General features: G+C 38.6%; 1 protein-coding gene across 3 annotated transcripts in view; it reads right to left on the bottom strand.

The window, feature by feature from the left end:
- LOC120523176 (calpain-5-like) overlaps positions 1-19,492 on the bottom strand; it is a 223,293-nt gene that overhangs the window by 20,655 nt on the left and 183,146 nt on the right. For all 3 annotated transcript variants that reach the window (XM_039744219.1, XM_039744220.1, XM_039744221.1), the window contains 2 exons: positions 3,897-4,019; positions 3,347-3,543 (listed from right to left, as the gene is read on the bottom strand). In XM_039744219.1, the coding sequence (XP_039600153.1) occupies positions 3,347-3,543; positions 3,897-4,019 (320 nt within the window). The remainder of the gene's footprint in view (positions 1-3,346; positions 3,544-3,896; positions 4,020-19,492) is intronic.

The following is a 19,492-nucleotide window of genomic DNA, read 5'->3' as shown; positions in this document are numbered from 1 at the left end:
TTTTAACATAGAGAGTAAGGTGAAACTGACTAAGAGGATCAATTTGTGAGTACTTCAGTAAGTTGCACCAGACAGGGGTATGTATGCAAAAAAATTAGTTTGCTGGTAAAAGTGGCTGATATAAGGTTTCAGCTTAGGGATGCTATACTCACTTTTCTTGACAGAGTCAAGTTGAGGTGCTAAGAATAAGTAGTGAAGGTGCTCCTAAGGTGACTCTAACACGAGGTGTACTGGACAAAGCCTACTGGGAGGAAACTCAAGGGCAGACACAGAACATTACAGTTGTAATCCTTCTACTCTAAATTGCATCAGGAGTCTTCTCCAGAAGGAGATACAGAATATTGTTGGGGTTAGGGAAATCTGGTCTGACCCTTTCACAAAGAAAAGTTAATAGCACACAATGATGATCATACATTACAGGAAAAATGTAAGATTTAGGAATAGAAAAAATATAAATACCAAGGCAATATCATTATAATATGAAGAAAACTTTCAAATGTAAATTAAAATATAATGTAAATATTTAACATTGTGAAGCAGGTTGAATGCACTTGGGTAACTATAAAAAAATGAAAAATTCAGACACAAATCAATTTAACTCTCTAAGTTAAGAGGTCTACTAATGCAAAGTTCATCTGTTATGAAATTGCAAAGACAGCATGCAAATATAAAAAATGTTTTGCTTAGCTATAAAATAATGCAACATTCATGATAACAATGTAGATTACCTGCCTTATTAGACAATTGCTTTGCATTTACTTATGGGTACCTTAACACTTACAAAAGAACTGGTGCACAGAAAGAAGCACATTCTTTGTTTTTGTTGATTAATCTGTGAAAGACACCTTGAGTTGCATGTAAATGTACGATAAGGTGCTATATAAAAAGTTATTAAAGTTACTATTATTAAAAACATGCATAAGTGCCAAACTGTGTAGTATATAGGATAGCCCTTATCAGGAATATTAAATAAAAATCTTCTTATATAATATGCTACCCTGGCTGTCTGTTTGTCTGTCCAGGATTTTATATAGCCTGTAGCTTGCAAACCATTTGAACTATTGACCTGAAATTTGGTACACATATACTATGCAACATCTACTATCTGCTTTCAGGGTGATGATTGACCTCCAAGGTAATTACTCTTTTATTTTATTTTATTGTAGAATCAACTCTCAGCAGCAGCCAGCAGGGCAACTGTGCGGCGCATGCGTACAGGTGCCATTCTCATCCCAACCACCTTCGCACTCACTTCCCCTACCTCTTCATATCTTAAATCATTTTTGAGGCAGATTGAAGACTTAAGTGCCAGCTTAAGTGAAAAATTAAGGTTAAATGTACTAAGTAATTGCAACACAAACACAAATTTAATCTGTTTTAACGCAAAAGGATGCCAACGAAAGAAGAGAATTAGCAGGCCAGTAGGGTGGAGAAAAGAAGAGTTGCTCAGGAAGTAGGCACATCAACCTCTGAGCAAATGAATGCTAAACGGACAGAGAAAGAGTATGAAAACTATGAATGCTCAAGTCAAGTGTATTCACTGCACATTATCGTGCAGTGCGCCATTACTGGTTATTTAATATTAAATGATATATTAAGTAACTTCATCAGAAAACCTAAAATTATTGGTCTATCAAACCAACAACTAAAGCAGCGGTTCCCAAACTTTTGTATCTGGCGCCCCCCCTTTTCTACCTGGAATAATTCTGCGCCCCCTGCATAATATAAGATAGATGAGAATAACCCATGATACAACTAACAAAGGTATGATGCTCGTGCGGTGTTGCAGTATCCTATAATTTTTACTTCCACAAGATTTGCATGTGCTAGGCTAAATTTGATTAAATATTTGCAATTTATTTTTTTTAAAGTGCTTTAATAACTGTTAAAATGTCTTATTTGGTTTTTGGTAGTAATTCTAATCCCAAAAACAAAGAATAAATTATTTATTCTTATTTAATTATTTTTTATGTAAAGAAACGATTAAATATGTTTTCATTTTTAAAAATCTTGTAAACGAGGACACCGATGAAGTCAATCCGCGTGAGACAAACGTATTTTCGTCCGACAAATATTATACCGCTGTTAGATGTATCATGAAAATAACCCAATAAGCAGTAAATTATTTAACTCAATTTGGCAATATTGGCTATGCTGCCAATGTGGTGCAGTTGCGCAGCATTATCACCTGATCTACTGTTACCCAAATGTTCACAACAGATACGATACGTCTAGAACTTTCTGGATTGAAAATACGCGACTATAAAAGCAGCAGCAGCGGCCCCGCTCATCATACAAACAAATTTCAAATAGAAAAGGAGCTCAGAGTGTCCATCTCGAATATGAAACCAAACCTGGACAGGCTGTGTACTTTAAACCAGGTACATATTAGTCATTAGATCTATGCCTTAGAAATGTTTTATTTTAATTTTAGTTATAATGCATTCGTTGTGATTATATGTTTGGAAAATTTAAATTTGAAATAAAAATGTAAAAAATTAATTTTGATGACTTGTTCATTTATTCGACGCTCCCCTTGTCCCCTGCGCGCCCCACAGTTTGAGAACCGCTGAACTAAAGTATGGAATTAAGTTGGAAACGTAAATGATAAAAGATACTTTTTTTTAACAAAGTACAGACACTTTACTCTGTACCAACCCATTACTTTCTCATAAAAGACAAATATTAAACATAACATGTAATCAGTAAAAATAGATGGGTATATGTACTATGCAAAAGACTACAAAGCACCCTTTGCTCCCTCATACAAGTCATGATGCGCTCTGTTGCCACAGCATAAATGTATACACATTAATTATATATGGAGATGTTTTCACAGAATTACGATTCCAACTTTTGTCTGGCATATTTGGGAGTGGTATGTCATGTAAGTCATGCAACTGGTAATTGTAATAAATCAGAACTTGTACATACATTATTAAAACTGCTTTCCCAGTAAAGAGTTGAAGCAGGCTGAAATTTATCAGAACCTTTAAGGGTAAGATGCCCATCACAGATGAGAAGCCCATGTAAGCCAAGGGTCCTATAACTGGAAAATGAGAACACTGCCTGTTGTGCCATTATGCTGCACTAAATCTATGAATAATTTGGTGACATTTCACTTTTAAATATAACTGTTTTGTCTTGTATTTGTTAAAATATTTTTCATATGTTGTGACATTTACATACCGTAGAAAAGGAACCATGGTTTCAGTCAGTCTGCATAGTTACTACAAAACTCTAGACTTTACTTAAAACAGCAAAATTCCTGACATTCCACTTTTTGAGCTACAAGTAAGACAGTTGCATTAAATATAGTTTACTGTGGTTTTAGCATAATTCTTACTTGCAATCTGAAGGCACATCAGTAAAAACCCTGAGTAAAAAGTCTCCTTGCAGCCCAGGGTCAAATGTTGTAGGAATAATGACATAACGACCTTCCTTAAGCTCCTTCCGGAAGAAGACAGACCGAGAGTTGATATAGATGGAGCTGGCTATTTTCTGTTGCAAAGTATGCATCCTGTAGATCCTGTTCAGCTCAACCTGTAAGGTGAGTCAGTAAAAATGAAGCATCACCACTGAGAATGTGAGACTAATCATCACATGCTCTGAAATTGACAAAAAAAACAAACAGCGTAGATAACATGATAAAAATATGATGTATGGAGTAATTAGGAGGAAACAAACCAGAATAATATTTTCCCCAAGTATTAATTTGCCCTTTTCTACAAATAATGACTTAGAAGAACTTTGGGGGGAAGAGAGAACATATTATTCCCTCAGCATTTAAAACCTTTACAAAAAAGTTAACATACTGTACAAGCTTTGTGGTGATTCACAAGTGACAGAGACATTTAATTACCTCTATCTAGCTAATTCTCAAAGTTGTCACTTACCCGGAAAATATCAAACCCCATAGCAAAATTCTCTCCTTTGCCGTCCTTTGCTTGAGTTCTCCGATCCTTCTGTTGTAAGCAAATTAGGACCTCATCTTCATGTTTCCTCACATCAAAAACATACTGATGAAAAATGACAAGACAGTTCTCTTGATATTTAAACAAGGAAATTGCAAGTGTTCAAAAATCAGTGAGAGAGAAAAAAAGAGTGATGCTTAAGGTTCTATAAATAAACCTACAATCAGTACAATAAATAATAATAAATTTACCTATATTTAATATTATTAAAAAAAATACCCATTAAATTTTAAAAATAAAAAAAAAAAAAATTTTAAAAATTAAAATTGCATAATTTTTTGTATTTATATTACTTTATAAAAATATACAAAATATTTTTTATTAATTTTTAAAAATTTTAAAAAAAAAAAATTTTAAAATAAATTTCATATTGCTAAATTTTTTTTATTATCACCCACAAATTTTTTCCCCTCACAAAAAACCATTGGTTTTTTTTGTTTTTGTTGGTTTTGTTTTAAAAATATATAAAAAAATTTATATATAAATAAAATATAAAAAAAATAATAATTATAATTATAATTATTAAATAAAAAAATTTTAAAAATATAAATAATTAAATAATTTTATTAAGTAATTTCTGATATAGTATTAATAATTAAAATTTTTTTAAAAAAACCTTTATTTTTATACAAAATAAAATTAATTCTACATTATTAAATTTTTTAAAAAACAACTTAAAAAATATTAAATTTCATTTTTAAAAATTTTTAAAAAACATTAAAATTTAAAATATAAATTTCAACTTTTAAATTTTTAAAATATTATATATATAAAATACAAAAAAAAATTTTTTTAATAATAAAATTAATAATAAATTTTAAATAAAAATTTTTCATATTTTCTATCAATTAACCCTTTTAATATTTTCCCCCTTTATTTTTATTCCCCTAATCAACAAAACCCAAAAAAGGGGGGGGTTTTTTTTGGGTTTTTGGGGGTTTTTTTTTAAAACTTTTGGTGTTGTTTTTTGTTTAATTTGTTTATATTTTTTCACTAAAGGGAAAAAAAATTTAAAAAAGCTATAAGTTATTAAAAAAAAAAACATTAAAAGTCTCTTGAAATCATTTTTTTTACAAATTTTTTCTGCCCCCCTTTAAAATTTTGAAAAAAAATTTTTTTTGGGGAAAAACCCGGGTTTCATTTTTTGGCTTGGGGGGAGGATAAAAATTAAAAAAGGGTTTTTCCTTTAAAACCCTTAAAAATTGGGGGGGCCGATTTTCCGCGTTTTTGTTTGCCCGGGCCCAAGGGGGGGTTTGATCCCCCGCCCCCTTTTTATCATTCAAAAAATTTGAAAATCCCCCCCCACAAAATTGGGTTAAAAAATAAAAAAAAAAAAATTTTTTTGATTAAATTTTTGTGAGTGGGTTTTTTTATGCCTTAAAAAGTAACCCCCGCTTTTTTAAATTTTTTTCCTCATTTTAAAATGGTAGTGGCCCCTTTTTTGGGGGGGGGGGTTTCCCAATTATTATGGGAAAGTTTTCCCTTTTTTTTGGTTTTTTTCTGGTAAAACCCTTTTTTTTTTTAAATTTCCTTTCCAAAAAGGGGGCTAAAATAATAAAAGCTTTAAGTAAACCTTTCGGAAAAAAGGGAAAAACTCCCCTTTTTTAAAAAAAAGTGTAAAATGCAATTTTTTTAAATTAAGGGGGGTTAAAAACCCGGGGGGAAAAAAAGGGAAAGTTTTTAAAAAATTAAAAGCAAAAACCTTTGAAAAGGGGAAAATTAGGGTTTGAAAAAAAGGGGAAAAGGGATTTAAATTGTGATTTTTTTTTTTATATTTTTTGGAGTTGAAATTTTTCCCAAAAAAATTTTTATAAAAAAAAAATTTACTCCCCCCCCAAAATTAAAAACCCACAAAACACTTCCCAATTTTATAAGCAATTCACCAAATTTAACCCAAAAAACCCGGGGTTTTAACCCGGGCCCCCCAAATTTCCCCCTTACCTGGTGATGGAAGCTTTAAAACCCTTTGACCTTTACAAAAAGCACTAAAATTTTTCCTCCTCAACTATAATGATCAGAAATGCGTCGGTCGAAACAAGCCTTCCCAAAAAGTGTGATTAAATGCATTATTTTTAATTATGGAGACGTTAAACTTTCAACTGTGCTTGGCAAAGAAAAGGAAAGATTAAAATAGCAACGCTATTGTAATATGACTTTGTAATAGTGCCTGAGATTCAGTGTGCAGAAACTCTATGAGACACGGTGTATTAACTTGTGGACTTTTAGTGAGTACCTCAGTCTGGAGAATTTCCTTGGAAGACCATATAACTGGAGACTCAGAACAGGCAAAATGGTATTAGCGGATAAATCTATAAACTAATTTGGTGCAATCCCTAAAAACAGTTTTGTAATTTGTTAAAATATTTCTTCACTTACAATTTAATCATAAAAAGGATCAACTCTTCATCATCTCATAGTTCTCAAATTAGACTTTCCCAAAACATGTATTGAACTTTTGAGTACAAGTAAGCTTGTTAAATTTTTAGTTAGTGTTTTAGCATCTTACTTGCAATCTGAAGGCACACATAAAAGTAGTATATGTCTCCTTCCCAGCTTCATTGTTTAGGAATAGCTCCCTTCCATTAATAAGTTTTCTAGCTGAGTCTTTGGTGGTCTATTTCTTGAAGTGAGCCTGATGATGTCACAGCTCAACCTCAAGGGGCAGTAAAGCTCATCTCCTACAGTAAATGGAGAAAACTGTTTCCAGTTATGACCATTAAATTAGAAAATAAAAAGCCTGCCCAACTTTTAAGAAGCTGTATGGAATGACTGAATTGAGCCTTCCACCAAGAATTTGCCCAATTATTGATGGTCTGACTGAGTAGATTAGAAGACTTTGGGGAAGAATATATCCCAAATTAAAACACCAAAAGAAATAGTTGTTAAAGAAGCTTTGTGAACACACATTTGAAAATACGAACATGATTTAATGTTATTTTTTCAATTGTAGGTTGAGTGTTGGTATATATATATATATATAAATATAAATATACATTTTCATACCCCACCATTTTTTAAAAATTAGACCTCATATACATACTACACTACATACACCCCAATATATAAACAAATACATATATTTTGTCAGTCAAGGCCATGCAAGTGGCAAAATGGGGGGAGAAGAGTCAGAGCCTGCCTGGTTCTATGGAACCACAATCAGGTAAAAAAATTCCATTGAAGCTTCCTGAGGACCCGGTCCAGGGGAGTTCAATGCAGGGATTTGTTTCCCCAGCAAACAATCATTAGTGCAAACGACTTGAGGATGCCGAGAGAGGTAGGAAAGAAGAAACATTTGAAAGGGTGAGATTCGGAATGGTGCTCATCGGTCGTCTAAAGGGCGCTATTCATTGACTAGAATCCGGTGAAGGCGAAGCAGGGTGGTGAGTCAAAAAGAATGGCCAGGACTTTGTGATGGTTGTCAAGTAATGGTTTTGTGACATTTTTGGGTCCATTTGTTTAAACGGTGATAAAAATTACCACACTCACGCCTTTTTTTTTCTCCAGCTTGGATGCTCTGTCATGTATATACAAACCAAACAACATAATATATATATTATATATAATATATCCATTACAAATTGTTTTTTAAAAATTTAAAAAGACAAAGAAAAAAAAATTTTATTTTCATAGTTATTGTTTAAAAAAGATATTAGTTTTTAAACGAAATATGTTTAAAAAAAGGAAAATTTTTTTTTTTATGTTTCCTCACATCCAAAAACATACTGATGAAAAATGACAAGACAGTTCTCTTGATATTTAAACAAGGAAATTGCAAGTGTTCAAAAATCAGTGAGAGAGAAAAAAAGAGTGATGCTTAAGGTTCTATAAATAAACCTACAATCAGTACAATAAATAATAATAAATTTACCTATATTGCAAGATATGGGAGAACCAGCACCCCTTTGAATGAGGCATGAGTTGACATGAAAGGATTATTTCCGAGAGTCTGGCAGAAGAATAATATCTATTACTAGCAAAATACCCGCGCTTCGCAGCGGAGAAGTAGTGTGTTAAAGAAGTAATGAAAAAGAAAAGGAAACATTTTGAAAATAACGTTGCATGATTGTCAATGTAATTGTTTTGTCACTGTTATGAGTGTAAGCTGTGATATATATATATATAGCAAAATACCCGCGCTTCACAGCGATGTCATGTGTTAAAGAAGTTATCAAAAAGAAAAGGAAACATTTTAAAAATAATGTAACATGATTGTCAAAGTAATTGTTTTGTGTATTTGGCTGACAGCGTCACAAAGTTGTTTTAAAGCAGCTGCATCAGAAAATGTACCACGACGTCTGACACGCCTCCATTTTACTGTTTTCTCACAGCTTGGATTGCTGCTGTCATATATATACACACACACACACACACACATATATATATATATATATATATATATATAGACATATATAGATATATATATATACATATATATATATATATATATATATACATATATATATATATATATATATACATAGATATATATAGATATATATATATACATAGATATATATAGATATATATATATACATAGATATATATAGATATATATATATACATAGATATATATATATATATATATATATATATATACATACATATCTTCATATCTACATATCTATATACATATCTACATATACACACATATATATATATATACATACATACCTATCTACATCATATATTCACACACATACATACATACACACACACAAATTATATATATGTGTGTGTGTGTGTGTGTGTGTGTGTGTGTGTGTGTATATATATACATATACATATACTTGTGTGTATGTTTGTATGTGTCTATATGTGTGTGTATAGGTTTGGTCACTGAGTGCAAGGGAAAAATAATAAATTATAGTCTATAAGTTATTAAACAGTAAAACACGTTTTAAAAAGTACAGGTACATTGAAATTACATTTTCTATGTGAGCGTTCAAATTTGTGCCTCGGCCGCCTCGATTGTGAATCTACTTAATATTATTTTGCCGTGGTGTAGAAAAGGGGTCCCGTGTTTGCACTTGTCTGGGCTATAGCGCAGGGGGAGGATGAGAAAAATTAAAAGTGCTCACTTTGACTTAAGGCAGAAGCGCAGTCAGCGTCTCAAAGGCCTGCACAGCTATGCACGCGCGCTGGCTGCTCGACTTTTTGCTGGGCAGAAGACCCCAGTTTGCAGACACGTTCATGATATCAAAAGTCTCAGCGCTCTTTGGAGGTCATTCATATATTATATATATAGCAAAATACCCGCGCCTCGCAGCGGAGAAGTAGTGTGTTAAAGAAGTAATGAAAAAGAAAAGGAAACATTTTAATAATAGCGTAACATGATTGACATTGTCATGAGTGTTGCTGTCATATATATGCCTGCCTAAATAAGTCACCCTCGCTTTGCTCTTACTTTATTTACCGTTCATTTAATCATGGCTAGTGGCGGAAAAATTATAAAATGGAAGGAGGATGGCTTTACCAAAACAATTATTGATGGCGAATCGATTATTCATAAAGCTTGAATTGGTGATCTGTTTTTCTGTGTAAACCTCATATTTTTCATACTTCTTCTCAAACTAAGGTGGTGCGAGGGTAAAATGAATCGGGATGCGCTGATCAATGTAATCCGTGTACCAGGAAATCATGCATTGACAAAAGCTCCCCTTTGCTTGTAATGCAAAGTGTGATTAAATGCATTATTTTTTAAGCGTTATGGAGCACATGCATCAAGCTTCTCGGCTGTGCTTGTGCTAAGAAAAGGAAAGATTTTAAAAATAACGTAACACGATTGTCAATATGACCTTTTGTAAGTAGTGCCTGGAGGATTCAGTGTGTAGAAACTCTATAGAGACAGCGTGTGTATTAACTTGTGGATTTTTCTGTGAGTATTTGGTGGCAGTCTGAGGAATTTGCTTGAAGACATGGTTAGCCAGCGGAGCTCAGCTCAAGGCAAAATGAGGTGGGAGGGAGATGATGGCGTGACTCCCCACCGCCTTAACTGTCAATCCCCACAAACACAGTCTCGGAATTTGCATAAGCCCCCCCTTCACCTACAATTTTAACTTATTTACAAAGTGATCAAAACTCGTTTATATCCTGCGTCCTCTCATTAAACTTGTATCCCACATTACCTGTGTGTATGTGAAAGCGCCAGTGTAGCCTGTCTATGAACTTAATTTAAAGTTTAGGTTTACACCGTGCTTTCTTTCCGAGCTGGCAACACTCATGAATATATGGTAGTATATGTCACTTTCCTTTCGCTTCTTATTGTTTCGCTGCCTTCTCAATTATATAATGCATGTTTTCTTCAGCGCTTTTTGAGGTCTTCCTGGTTTTCTATGTACTGCGTGATTACGTGGGAGGCGTGATGATGTCACACGAAACTCCGCCCACGGCGTTGAAGCTCATCTCCATTACAGTAAATGGAGAAAACTGCTTCCAGTTATGACCATTCTTTCAGCGTAGAATTTTTACGATAAAAAAAATACCTGCCCAACTTTTGTAAGGAAGCAGTAAGGAATGAACCTGCCAAATTTCAGCCTTCCACCCACACGGGAAGTTGGAGAATTAGTGATGAGTCAGTGAGTGAGTCAGTGAGTGAGGGCTTTGCCTTTTATTAGTATAGACTAGCAAAATACCAAGCGCCGGGTGGCGGAGAAGTAGTGTGTTAAAGAAGCAATGAAAAGAAAAGGAAACATTTTGAAAATAACGTAACATGATTGTCAATGTAATTGTTTTGTCACTGTTGTGAGTGATGAGTGTTGTTGTCATATATATATATATATATATACAGCGGGGACGGTAGCTGCGCTATATATATAGTACAGCCGACTCCGTACACACACATCAGTTCAAAGGCATATATATATCATATAGGGGAGCACATACATATACACATTCATACATACACACACCGTCAAAACGTCCGAGTATACATATATATATATATACATACACACATACATACATACACACATATATACACACAAATACATATATATATATATACATACACACACACATATATAAACATATATATACATATACATACATATCTACATATATACACACACAGCTATTTCAGATCAGTGCAATACGCTGTTTGTTAAAACGGATGACACCCTCTTACGTGCAAGTCTGCGTGGATATTATGAACTATCGTATTTGTTCAAGTTCTATTTAAATTTTAAATAGAAGGAATTTTTATTTAGTCGACAGAAATATCTTTGGTAGGAATGGTAAAACAGACAGGAATATTATTCCTGAATAAATCAACTCAAACCTTAAACAACTTATAATATTTTGCTCTCCATAAAAATATATCCTGTCTAAATTATACAAGTTAGAAATAAAGTAAACATTAAAAGAACAAACATTCAAATTTCTTTACTCTTATGTAATTTTATATTTTATAAAAATAAACTTAGATTTTAAATATCCCAAAAGATTTTGCTCTCCATAAAAATATATCCTGTCAAAATTATACAAATTCAAATATGAACATGCTGCATAACAAAACCTGGAAATATAAATAAAATGTGTTCCTTTCAGCAATAACAAATCAAATCATTCAGTTGTCTTTGCTCATATGTCATTTTAGAGCTGGACGCCTGGCATCTTTTTGGCAACAGGTTCGTTTCTGTTTGGTGTGAGGTTCTGTGTTGTGGAGATTCTCAGGATGGATTGCAGGTGCTCATCAGTGAGGCGACTCCTGTGTGCTGTTTTGTTAGTCTTTATCACTGAGAAGAGCTTCTCACACAGATATGTGCTACCAAACATGCACAAGGTTCGAGCCGCATGTAGACGGACTTTTTGTTCTTCAAAGTCACCAAAGCGCCGTGCAAACTCAGTGCGCTGCTCCAGTTTATCAGCAAAGTGCGATTTGGGAACACCGTAGTGACGACTTGGTTTAACATTACTTGGTAACAGGGAAAGTGGGGCAAGTGGTTGTGTCTCCCATAAAAGCAGCTTCAATTGAAATCACTTTGTGATTGTGCACGGGTAAAACGTCCGCTGAAGTGTCAGATTCTTATTTAATTCTTCTGCTTTCTGTATCTTCTGCATTGCATTCAGGTCTTTCAGGTTACCCTGATGTTTTGTTTTATAGTGCCGTCTTAGATTAAATTCTGTAATTACAGCCACATTAGCTCCACAAATGAGACACACGGGTTCAGTAAACATATACTCAGCCTCCCATCGGTTTTAAAGGCTCTATTTTCAGAATCAACTTTTCTCTTCAGCATCGTGAGCTAGCTTCGCAATAACTTGCAGCATCTTAAGGTAGACTTGATTAACGCGTAACTGTTCGGCAAGGCAGCTGAAGCGCTGCATTATGGGATCTGTAGTTTATTGTGTTACCAGCGCTTCATATACCGGGCTTTAATAACAATAATACAGTATATAAAATGATCTCGGGGCGGATATAATTACACTGGGCGGATGTGGCCCGCCCTTGAGTTTGACACATATGGACTAAATAGAACTTGAAAAGATATATTTTTTCAAATGTGATCGCAAATTCAGATAGAGTTGGCCAAGACTACAGCCTGCATGCCTCAATAAGTCATCCTCCCTTCCCTTACTTTTTACCGTTCATCTAATGAATACACTGAGTATGGCTTTACCAAAACAATCATTGATGGCGAATAAAGTATCCATTATTCGAGTATGTAGATCGGGTATATATATATATATATATATATATATACCCCGTATCGCAGGAGAAGTAGTGTGTTAAAAAGCTAGAAAAGAAAAGGGAACATTTTAAAAATAACGTAACATGACTGTCAATATACAGTATTTGTTTTGTGAGTGTTACTGAGTGTTGCTGTCATCAAGGATTTGATTATCATTATTTCTTTCAATCAGGTTCGTATTTGTAGGATGTGTTGTGTTCAAGTTACATTCCGTGTTTGTCAATCGTTGTAAAGATGACAGGTTTCATTCATCGATTCGTTTCTTACTGCATCAATAAACAGCTCGTCTTCTTCTTTATCTGAGACCTGACACACTGCATGCACGGGTTTTTTACACTGTCTTCCTTTAGCGGACATTGACTTTTTCCAACGTGTGCTTTGTTTCCGCAGTAGTTGGATTTATGAATATGCTTGTATGTATGAGACGCTTCATATTTTTGCTGCCTTTTCAATTGTGTAATTCGGTTTTGTTCAGCTCTTTGGAACTGTTGCCTTTTATCTGTGCACTCGCCAGTTCACGTGAGCCGCGGTGTACATGCATGAAGGTTCCCAGCTGTGCTGGTGCCATCTCGCTATGTCCATGGCTGTATTTAATGTTACCTTAGTCCTGGCACTTAAAACTTTCTCTCGCAGTTTCGCTGAGTTTGTGTCAAACACCATCCTGACCATCTCATCTTCCTCTCCATAAGCACAGTCCTTCACCCGTGAATATTTACCCGTGGCAGTTTGCTATTGGATTGCCGCTGACGGACGGCCTTATATGGGCAGGCACTAAATTACAAACGCCAGCGCAGCCTGTCTATGAACTTAATTTAAAGTGTAGGTTTACATCGTGCTTTGTTTCAGTAGCAGAACTCATGAATATGGTTGTATATGTCACTCGCTCGCTTCTTATTGTTTCGCTGCCTTCTCAATTATATAATGCATGTTTTCTTCAGCGCTTTTTGAGGTCTTCCTGATTTTATATGTACTGCGTGATTACGTGGGAGGCGTGATGATGTCACACGAAACTCCCCCGGCGTTGAAGCTCATCTCCATTACAGTAAATGGAGAAAACTGCTTCCAGTTATGACCATTGCGCGTAGAATTTCGATATAAAACCTGCCCAACTTTTGTAAGGAAGCTGTAAGGAATGAACCTGCCAAATTTCAGCCTTCCACCCACACGGGAAGTTGGAGAATTAGTGATGAGTCAGTGAGTGAGTGAGTGAGTGAGTGAGTGAGTGAGTGAGTGAGTGAGTGAGTGAGGGCTTTGCCTTTTATTAGTATAGATAACTTAAATGGTTTATTTGCAATAATATAATTTAAAAATCATAGTTTTGTTGTACCATTTCAGTTAAGCTATGTGTGCATTGTCATGCAATTGGCATAGCCTTAGATAGAAAATATTGTAGAAAGAAAATATTGAGACCACAACATTTGACATTAAAAGGTAAAGGAGGTCAAAGAGATCAAATGAAAACAGCTTTCACCCAATAAGGGTACTTCAAATCACTTCAACGCATTACATTTGCTTTTTTTTTTTGGTTCTCCCCATACCTTTAAAGCCTACTTTGTTTTTATTTTCTTACAATGCCTCACTAACATCCTGTCACCAGCATCAAAATGTTCATCCCATAATTGAGGTGACAACTACATATCAAATATAAAGGGATTGGCCAAGTGCTCAAACACTACCGCTAACTCTTCAGGACATATTCCGTTGCTTAACAGATAAGATGGCACTTTTACAAATATTAACTTCTGCAGTGGACAGCAAATGGGGAGAGCACCCAGTGTAGCCAATACTTGAAAGTACAGTACATTATCACTAAATCTCCATTGTGTTTTGAAAATGATAAAAAAAGCACAAAATCTCTGATGTTTAAATAGAAAGTCTGTGGAGCTGTGAGAGACTAACCACTATACCACTGTTCGGCTCTGGCACACAGTTAATTGGTGTACTTTGCACCGCATTTATGTGATAATAGACACTTCAAGTTATACAGACTAGATTATTAAGTGCTGCTCCTCAAACTGCCACCTTATCGTGGTGAAGGGGTTTGCGTGTCCCAATGATCCTAGGAGTTCTGTTGTCCAGCCCCTGGTAGGGTCACCCAAGGCAAACTGGTCCTAGGTGAGGGATAAGACAAAGAGCGGTTCAACCAAACCTCCTATGAAAAACAAAAACCTTGGATGACGTTTTCCCTCGCCCAGACACGGGTCACCGGGGCCCCCCCCCTCTGGAACCAGGCCTGGAGGTGGGGCTCAAGGGCTAGCTAGCGCCTGGTGGCCAGGCCCACACCCATGGGGTCCCTCTTCCCATGGGCTCACCACCTGTAGGAAGGGCCAAGGAGGTCGGGTGCAGTGTGAGTTGGGTGGTGGCCGAAGGCGGAGACCTTGGCGGTTCGATCTTCGGATACAGAAGCTGGCTCTTGGGACATGGAATGTCACCTCTCTGAAGGGGAAGGAGCCTGAGCTACTGCACGAGGTCGAGAGGTTCTGGCTAGATGTAGTTTGGCTCACCTTGACGCACAGCTTGGACTCTGGAACCAATCTCCTTGAGAGGGGCTGGACTCTCTATCACTCTGGAGTTGCCCACGGTGAGAGGCACCAAGCGGGTGTGGGCATACTTATTGCCCCCCCGACTTTGAGCCTGTTCATTGGGGTTTACCCTGGTGGACGAGAAGGAAGCCTCTCTCCACATTCGGGTGGGGGGATGGGTCCTAACTGTTGTTTGTGCTTATGCGTCGAACGACAGTTTGGAGTACCCACCCTTTTTGGAGTCCCTGGAGGGGGTGCTAGAGGGCATACCTTCTGAGGACTTCCTTGTACTGCTGGGAGACTTCAATGCTCACATGGGCAATGATAGTGAGACCTGAAAGGGTGTGATTGGGAGGAATGGCCCCCCTGATCTGAACCCGAGCGGTGTTTTGTTATTGGACTTCTGTGCTCATCACAGATTGTCCATAACGAACACCATGTTCAAGCATTGGAGTGTTCATATGTGCACTTGGCACCAGGACACCCTAGGCCTCAGTTCGATGATCGACTTTGCGGTTGTGTTGTCAGACTTGTGGCCACATGTCTTGGACACTCGGGTGAAGAGAGGAGCGGAGCTGTCAACTGATCACCACTTGGTGGCGAGTAGGCTTCGATGGTGGGGGAGGATGCCGGTCAAGCCTGGTAGGCCCAAACGTGTTGTGAGGGTCTGCTGGGAACGTCTGGCAGAGTCCCCTGTCAGAAGCAGCTTCAACTCACACCTCTGGCAGAACTTCGACCATGTTCCGTGGGAGGTGGGGGACATTGAGTCCGAATGGGCCATGTTCCGTGCCTCTATTGTTGAGGCGGCTGACCAGAGCTGTGGCTGTAAGGTGGTCGGTGCTTGTTGTGGCGGCAATCCCTGAACCCACTGGTGGACACCGGCAGTGAGGGATGCCATCAAGCTGAAGGAGTCCTACCGGACCCTTTTGTCCTGTGGGACTCTGGAGGCAGCTGATAGGTACTGGCAGGCCAAGCGGAATGCAGCTTCGGTGATTGCTGAGGCAAAAAGACAGGCGTGGGAGGAGTTTGGGGAGGCCATGGAGAACGACTTTTGGACGGCTTCGAGGAGATTCTGGTCCACCGTCCGGCGTCTCAACACTGTATATGGTGGGGATGGTGAGCTGCTAACCTTGACTCGGGACATTGTGGGTCGGTGGGAGGAGTACTTCGAAGACCTCCAAAATCCCACTAACATGCCTTCCAATGAGGAAGCAGGACCTGAGGACTCGGAGGTGGGCTCCCCCATCTCTGGGACTGAGCTCACCGAGGTGGTTAAAAAACTCCTTTGTGGCAGGGCCCCGGGGGTGGATGAGATACGCCCGGAGTTCTTCAAGGCTCTGGATGTTGTAGGACTATCTTGGCTGACACGTCTCTGCAAAATCGCATGGACATCGGGGACCGTGCCTCTGGATTGGCAGACCGGGGTGGTGGTCCCCCTCTTTAAGAAAGGGAACCGGAGAGTGTGTTCCAACTACAGAGGGATCACACTCCTCAGTCTCCCTGGAAAAGTCTATTCGGGAGTTCTGGAGAGGAAGGTCTGTCGGATAGTTGAACATCGAATTCAGTAGGAACAGTGTGGTTTTCGTCCTGGTCGCAGAACAGTGGACCAGCTCTACACCCTTAGCAGGGTCCTGGAGGGTACATGGGAGTTTGCCCAACAAGTCTACGTGTTTTGTGGACTTGGAGTATGGGGTACTGGACCCCTTGATAAGGACTGTTTGGTCCCTGTACAACTAGTGTCAGAGCTTGGTCCGCATTGCCGGCAGTAAGTCGAACCCGTTTCCAGTAAGAGTTGGACTCCGCCAAGGCTGCTCTTTGTCACCGATTCTGCTCATAACTTTTATGGATAGAATTTCTAGGTGCAGCTAGGATGTTGAGGGGGTCCGGTTTGGTGGACTCAGAATTGGGTCACTGCTTTTTGCAGATGATGTTGTCCTGGTTGCTTTATCAGGCCGTGATCTTCAGCTCTCTCTGAATTGGTTCGCAGCTGAGTGTGAAGCGGATGGGATGGGAATCAGCATCTCCAAATCCGAGACCATTGTGCTCAGCCGGAAAAGGGTGGAGTGCCCTCTCAGGGTTGGGAGCGAAATCCTGCCCCAAGTGGAGGAGTTCAAGTATCTCGTGGTCTTGTTCACGAGTGAGGGAAGAATGGAGCGCGAGATCGACAGGCGGATCGGTGTGGCGTCCGCAGTGATGCGGGTTCTGCATCGGTCTGTCATGGTGAAAAAGGAGCCGAGCCGTAAGGCAAAGCTCTCAATTTACCAGTCAATCTACATTCCTACCCTTACCTATGGTCATGAGCTATGGGTAGTGACCAAAAGAACGAGAATGCGAATACAAGTGGCTGAAATTAGTTTCCTCCGCAGGGTGTCTGAGCTTTCCCTTAAAGATAGGGTGAGAAACTCAGTCATCCGGGAGGGGCTTAGAGTACAGCTGCTGCTCCTCTGCATCAAGAGGAGTCAGATGAGGAGGCTCGGGCATCTGGTCAGGATGCCTCCTGGATGCCTCCCTGGCGAGGTGTTTCGGGCATGTCCAACTGGGAGGAGGCCCCGGTGAAGACCCAGGACATGCTAGAGGGAATATGTCTCCCGGCTGGCCTGGGAACGCTTCGGGATTCCCCCAGAAGAGCTAGAAGAAGTGCCGGGGATAGGGAAGGCTGGGCATCTCTGCTCAAGCCGCTGCCCTCACAACCCGACCTCAGATAAGCGGAAGAGGATGGATGGGTGGATTATTAAGTGTAGGCAGTGAGCGACAGTAAACCTGGCTACCTACAAAGTATACAGTGGAACCTTTAGATACGATCACGTCTGTATACGAGAAATTCAAGATAAGAGGAAAGTATGAGCGAAAAATTCGGATCTAAATACGAGCATTGACTCGCGTAACGAGCCACGAACCAGGCTGTGGTTATGCGTGACGCGTTACCCGATCCGCCTCGACTCGGGGATACACCCAAGCTGACGCTGCCAGCCCGTCAGCCCACTCAGTGTTCCTTGTTCTCCTGTAGCGTGAGGAGCTACGCGTTTGTGCGCTTGTGATTTTCATTGTTTCGCTGTAGCAGTTCGCTGTATAAGCGTATCCAAAAATATCGCGGACATGCAGACGGAGAATAGGAGACGATTGCCCTCAAGAGGAGAGAGAGAGAGAGAGAGGGGCGCGTGGGAGCGAGAGAGATAAGGAGAGAGAGACGCGTGCATGAGCGAGAGAGATAAGGAGAGAGAGATGCGCACGAGAGAGGAGAACCATCATCTCAGTTATGCTCACATGACGCTCAGCAGACAAAGTGTATCCATACTACTTGTATTGCAAGACATCGCTCGTTTTATCAAGTCAAAATTAATTACAAAATTTAGCTCGTCTTGCAAAACACTCATAAACCAAGTTACTTGCAAACCGAGGTTCCACTTGTATATATTATTTATCAGTGTTATTTGTTAGGAAAATTGAATTTTATGTTGATATTTTTGGGGGTGCGGAACGGATTAACTGGATTTCCATTATTTTCAATGGGGAAGTTTGTTGTAGATACGAGAAATTCGCTATACAAGCTCAGTGCTGGAACGAATTAAACTCGTATCTCGAGGTTCCACTGTAGTTCATTAATTATCTATACTAATAAAAGGCAAAGCCCTCACTCACTCACTCACTCACTCACTCATCACTAATTCTCCAACTTCCCGTGTGGGTGGAAGGCTGAAATTTGGCAGGTTCATTCCTTACAGCTTCCTTACAAAAGTTGGGCAGGTTTTATATCGAAATTCTACGCGTAATGGTCATAACTGGAAGCAGTTTTTCTCCATTTACTGTAATGGAGATGAGCTTCAACGCCGTGGGGGCGGAGTTTCGTGTGACATCATCACGCCTCCCACGTAATCACGCAGTACATAGAAAACCAGGAAGACCTCAAAAAAGCGCTGAAGAAAACATGCATTATATAATTGAGAAGGCAGCGAAACAATAAGAAGCGAGCGAGTGACATATACTACCATATTCATGAGTTCTGCAACTTTGGAAACAAAGCACGATGTAAACCTACACTTTAAATTAAGTTCATAGACAGGCTGCCGCTGGCGTTTGTAATTTAGTGCCTGCCCATATAAGGCCGTCCGTCAGCGGCAATCCAATAGCAAACTGCCACGGGTAAATATTCACGGGTGAAGGACTGTGCTTATGGAGAGGAAGATGAGATGGTCAGGGTGGTGTTTGACACAAACTCAGCGAAACTGCGAGAGAAAGTTTTAAGTGCCAGGACTAAGGTAACATTAAATACAGCTATGGACATAGCACGAGATGGCACTAGCACAGC

The sequence above is a fragment of the Polypterus senegalus genome, chromosome 2 (genome assembly GCF_016835505.1).
Source record: "Polypterus senegalus isolate Bchr_013 chromosome 2, ASM1683550v1, whole genome shotgun sequence".
Classification (NCBI taxonomy): Eukaryota; Metazoa; Chordata; class Cladistia; order Polypteriformes; family Polypteridae; genus Polypterus; species Polypterus senegalus.
The sequence above is the reverse complement of the archived record's forward strand: the minus strand, read 5'-3'. Positions and strand labels throughout refer to the sequence as shown.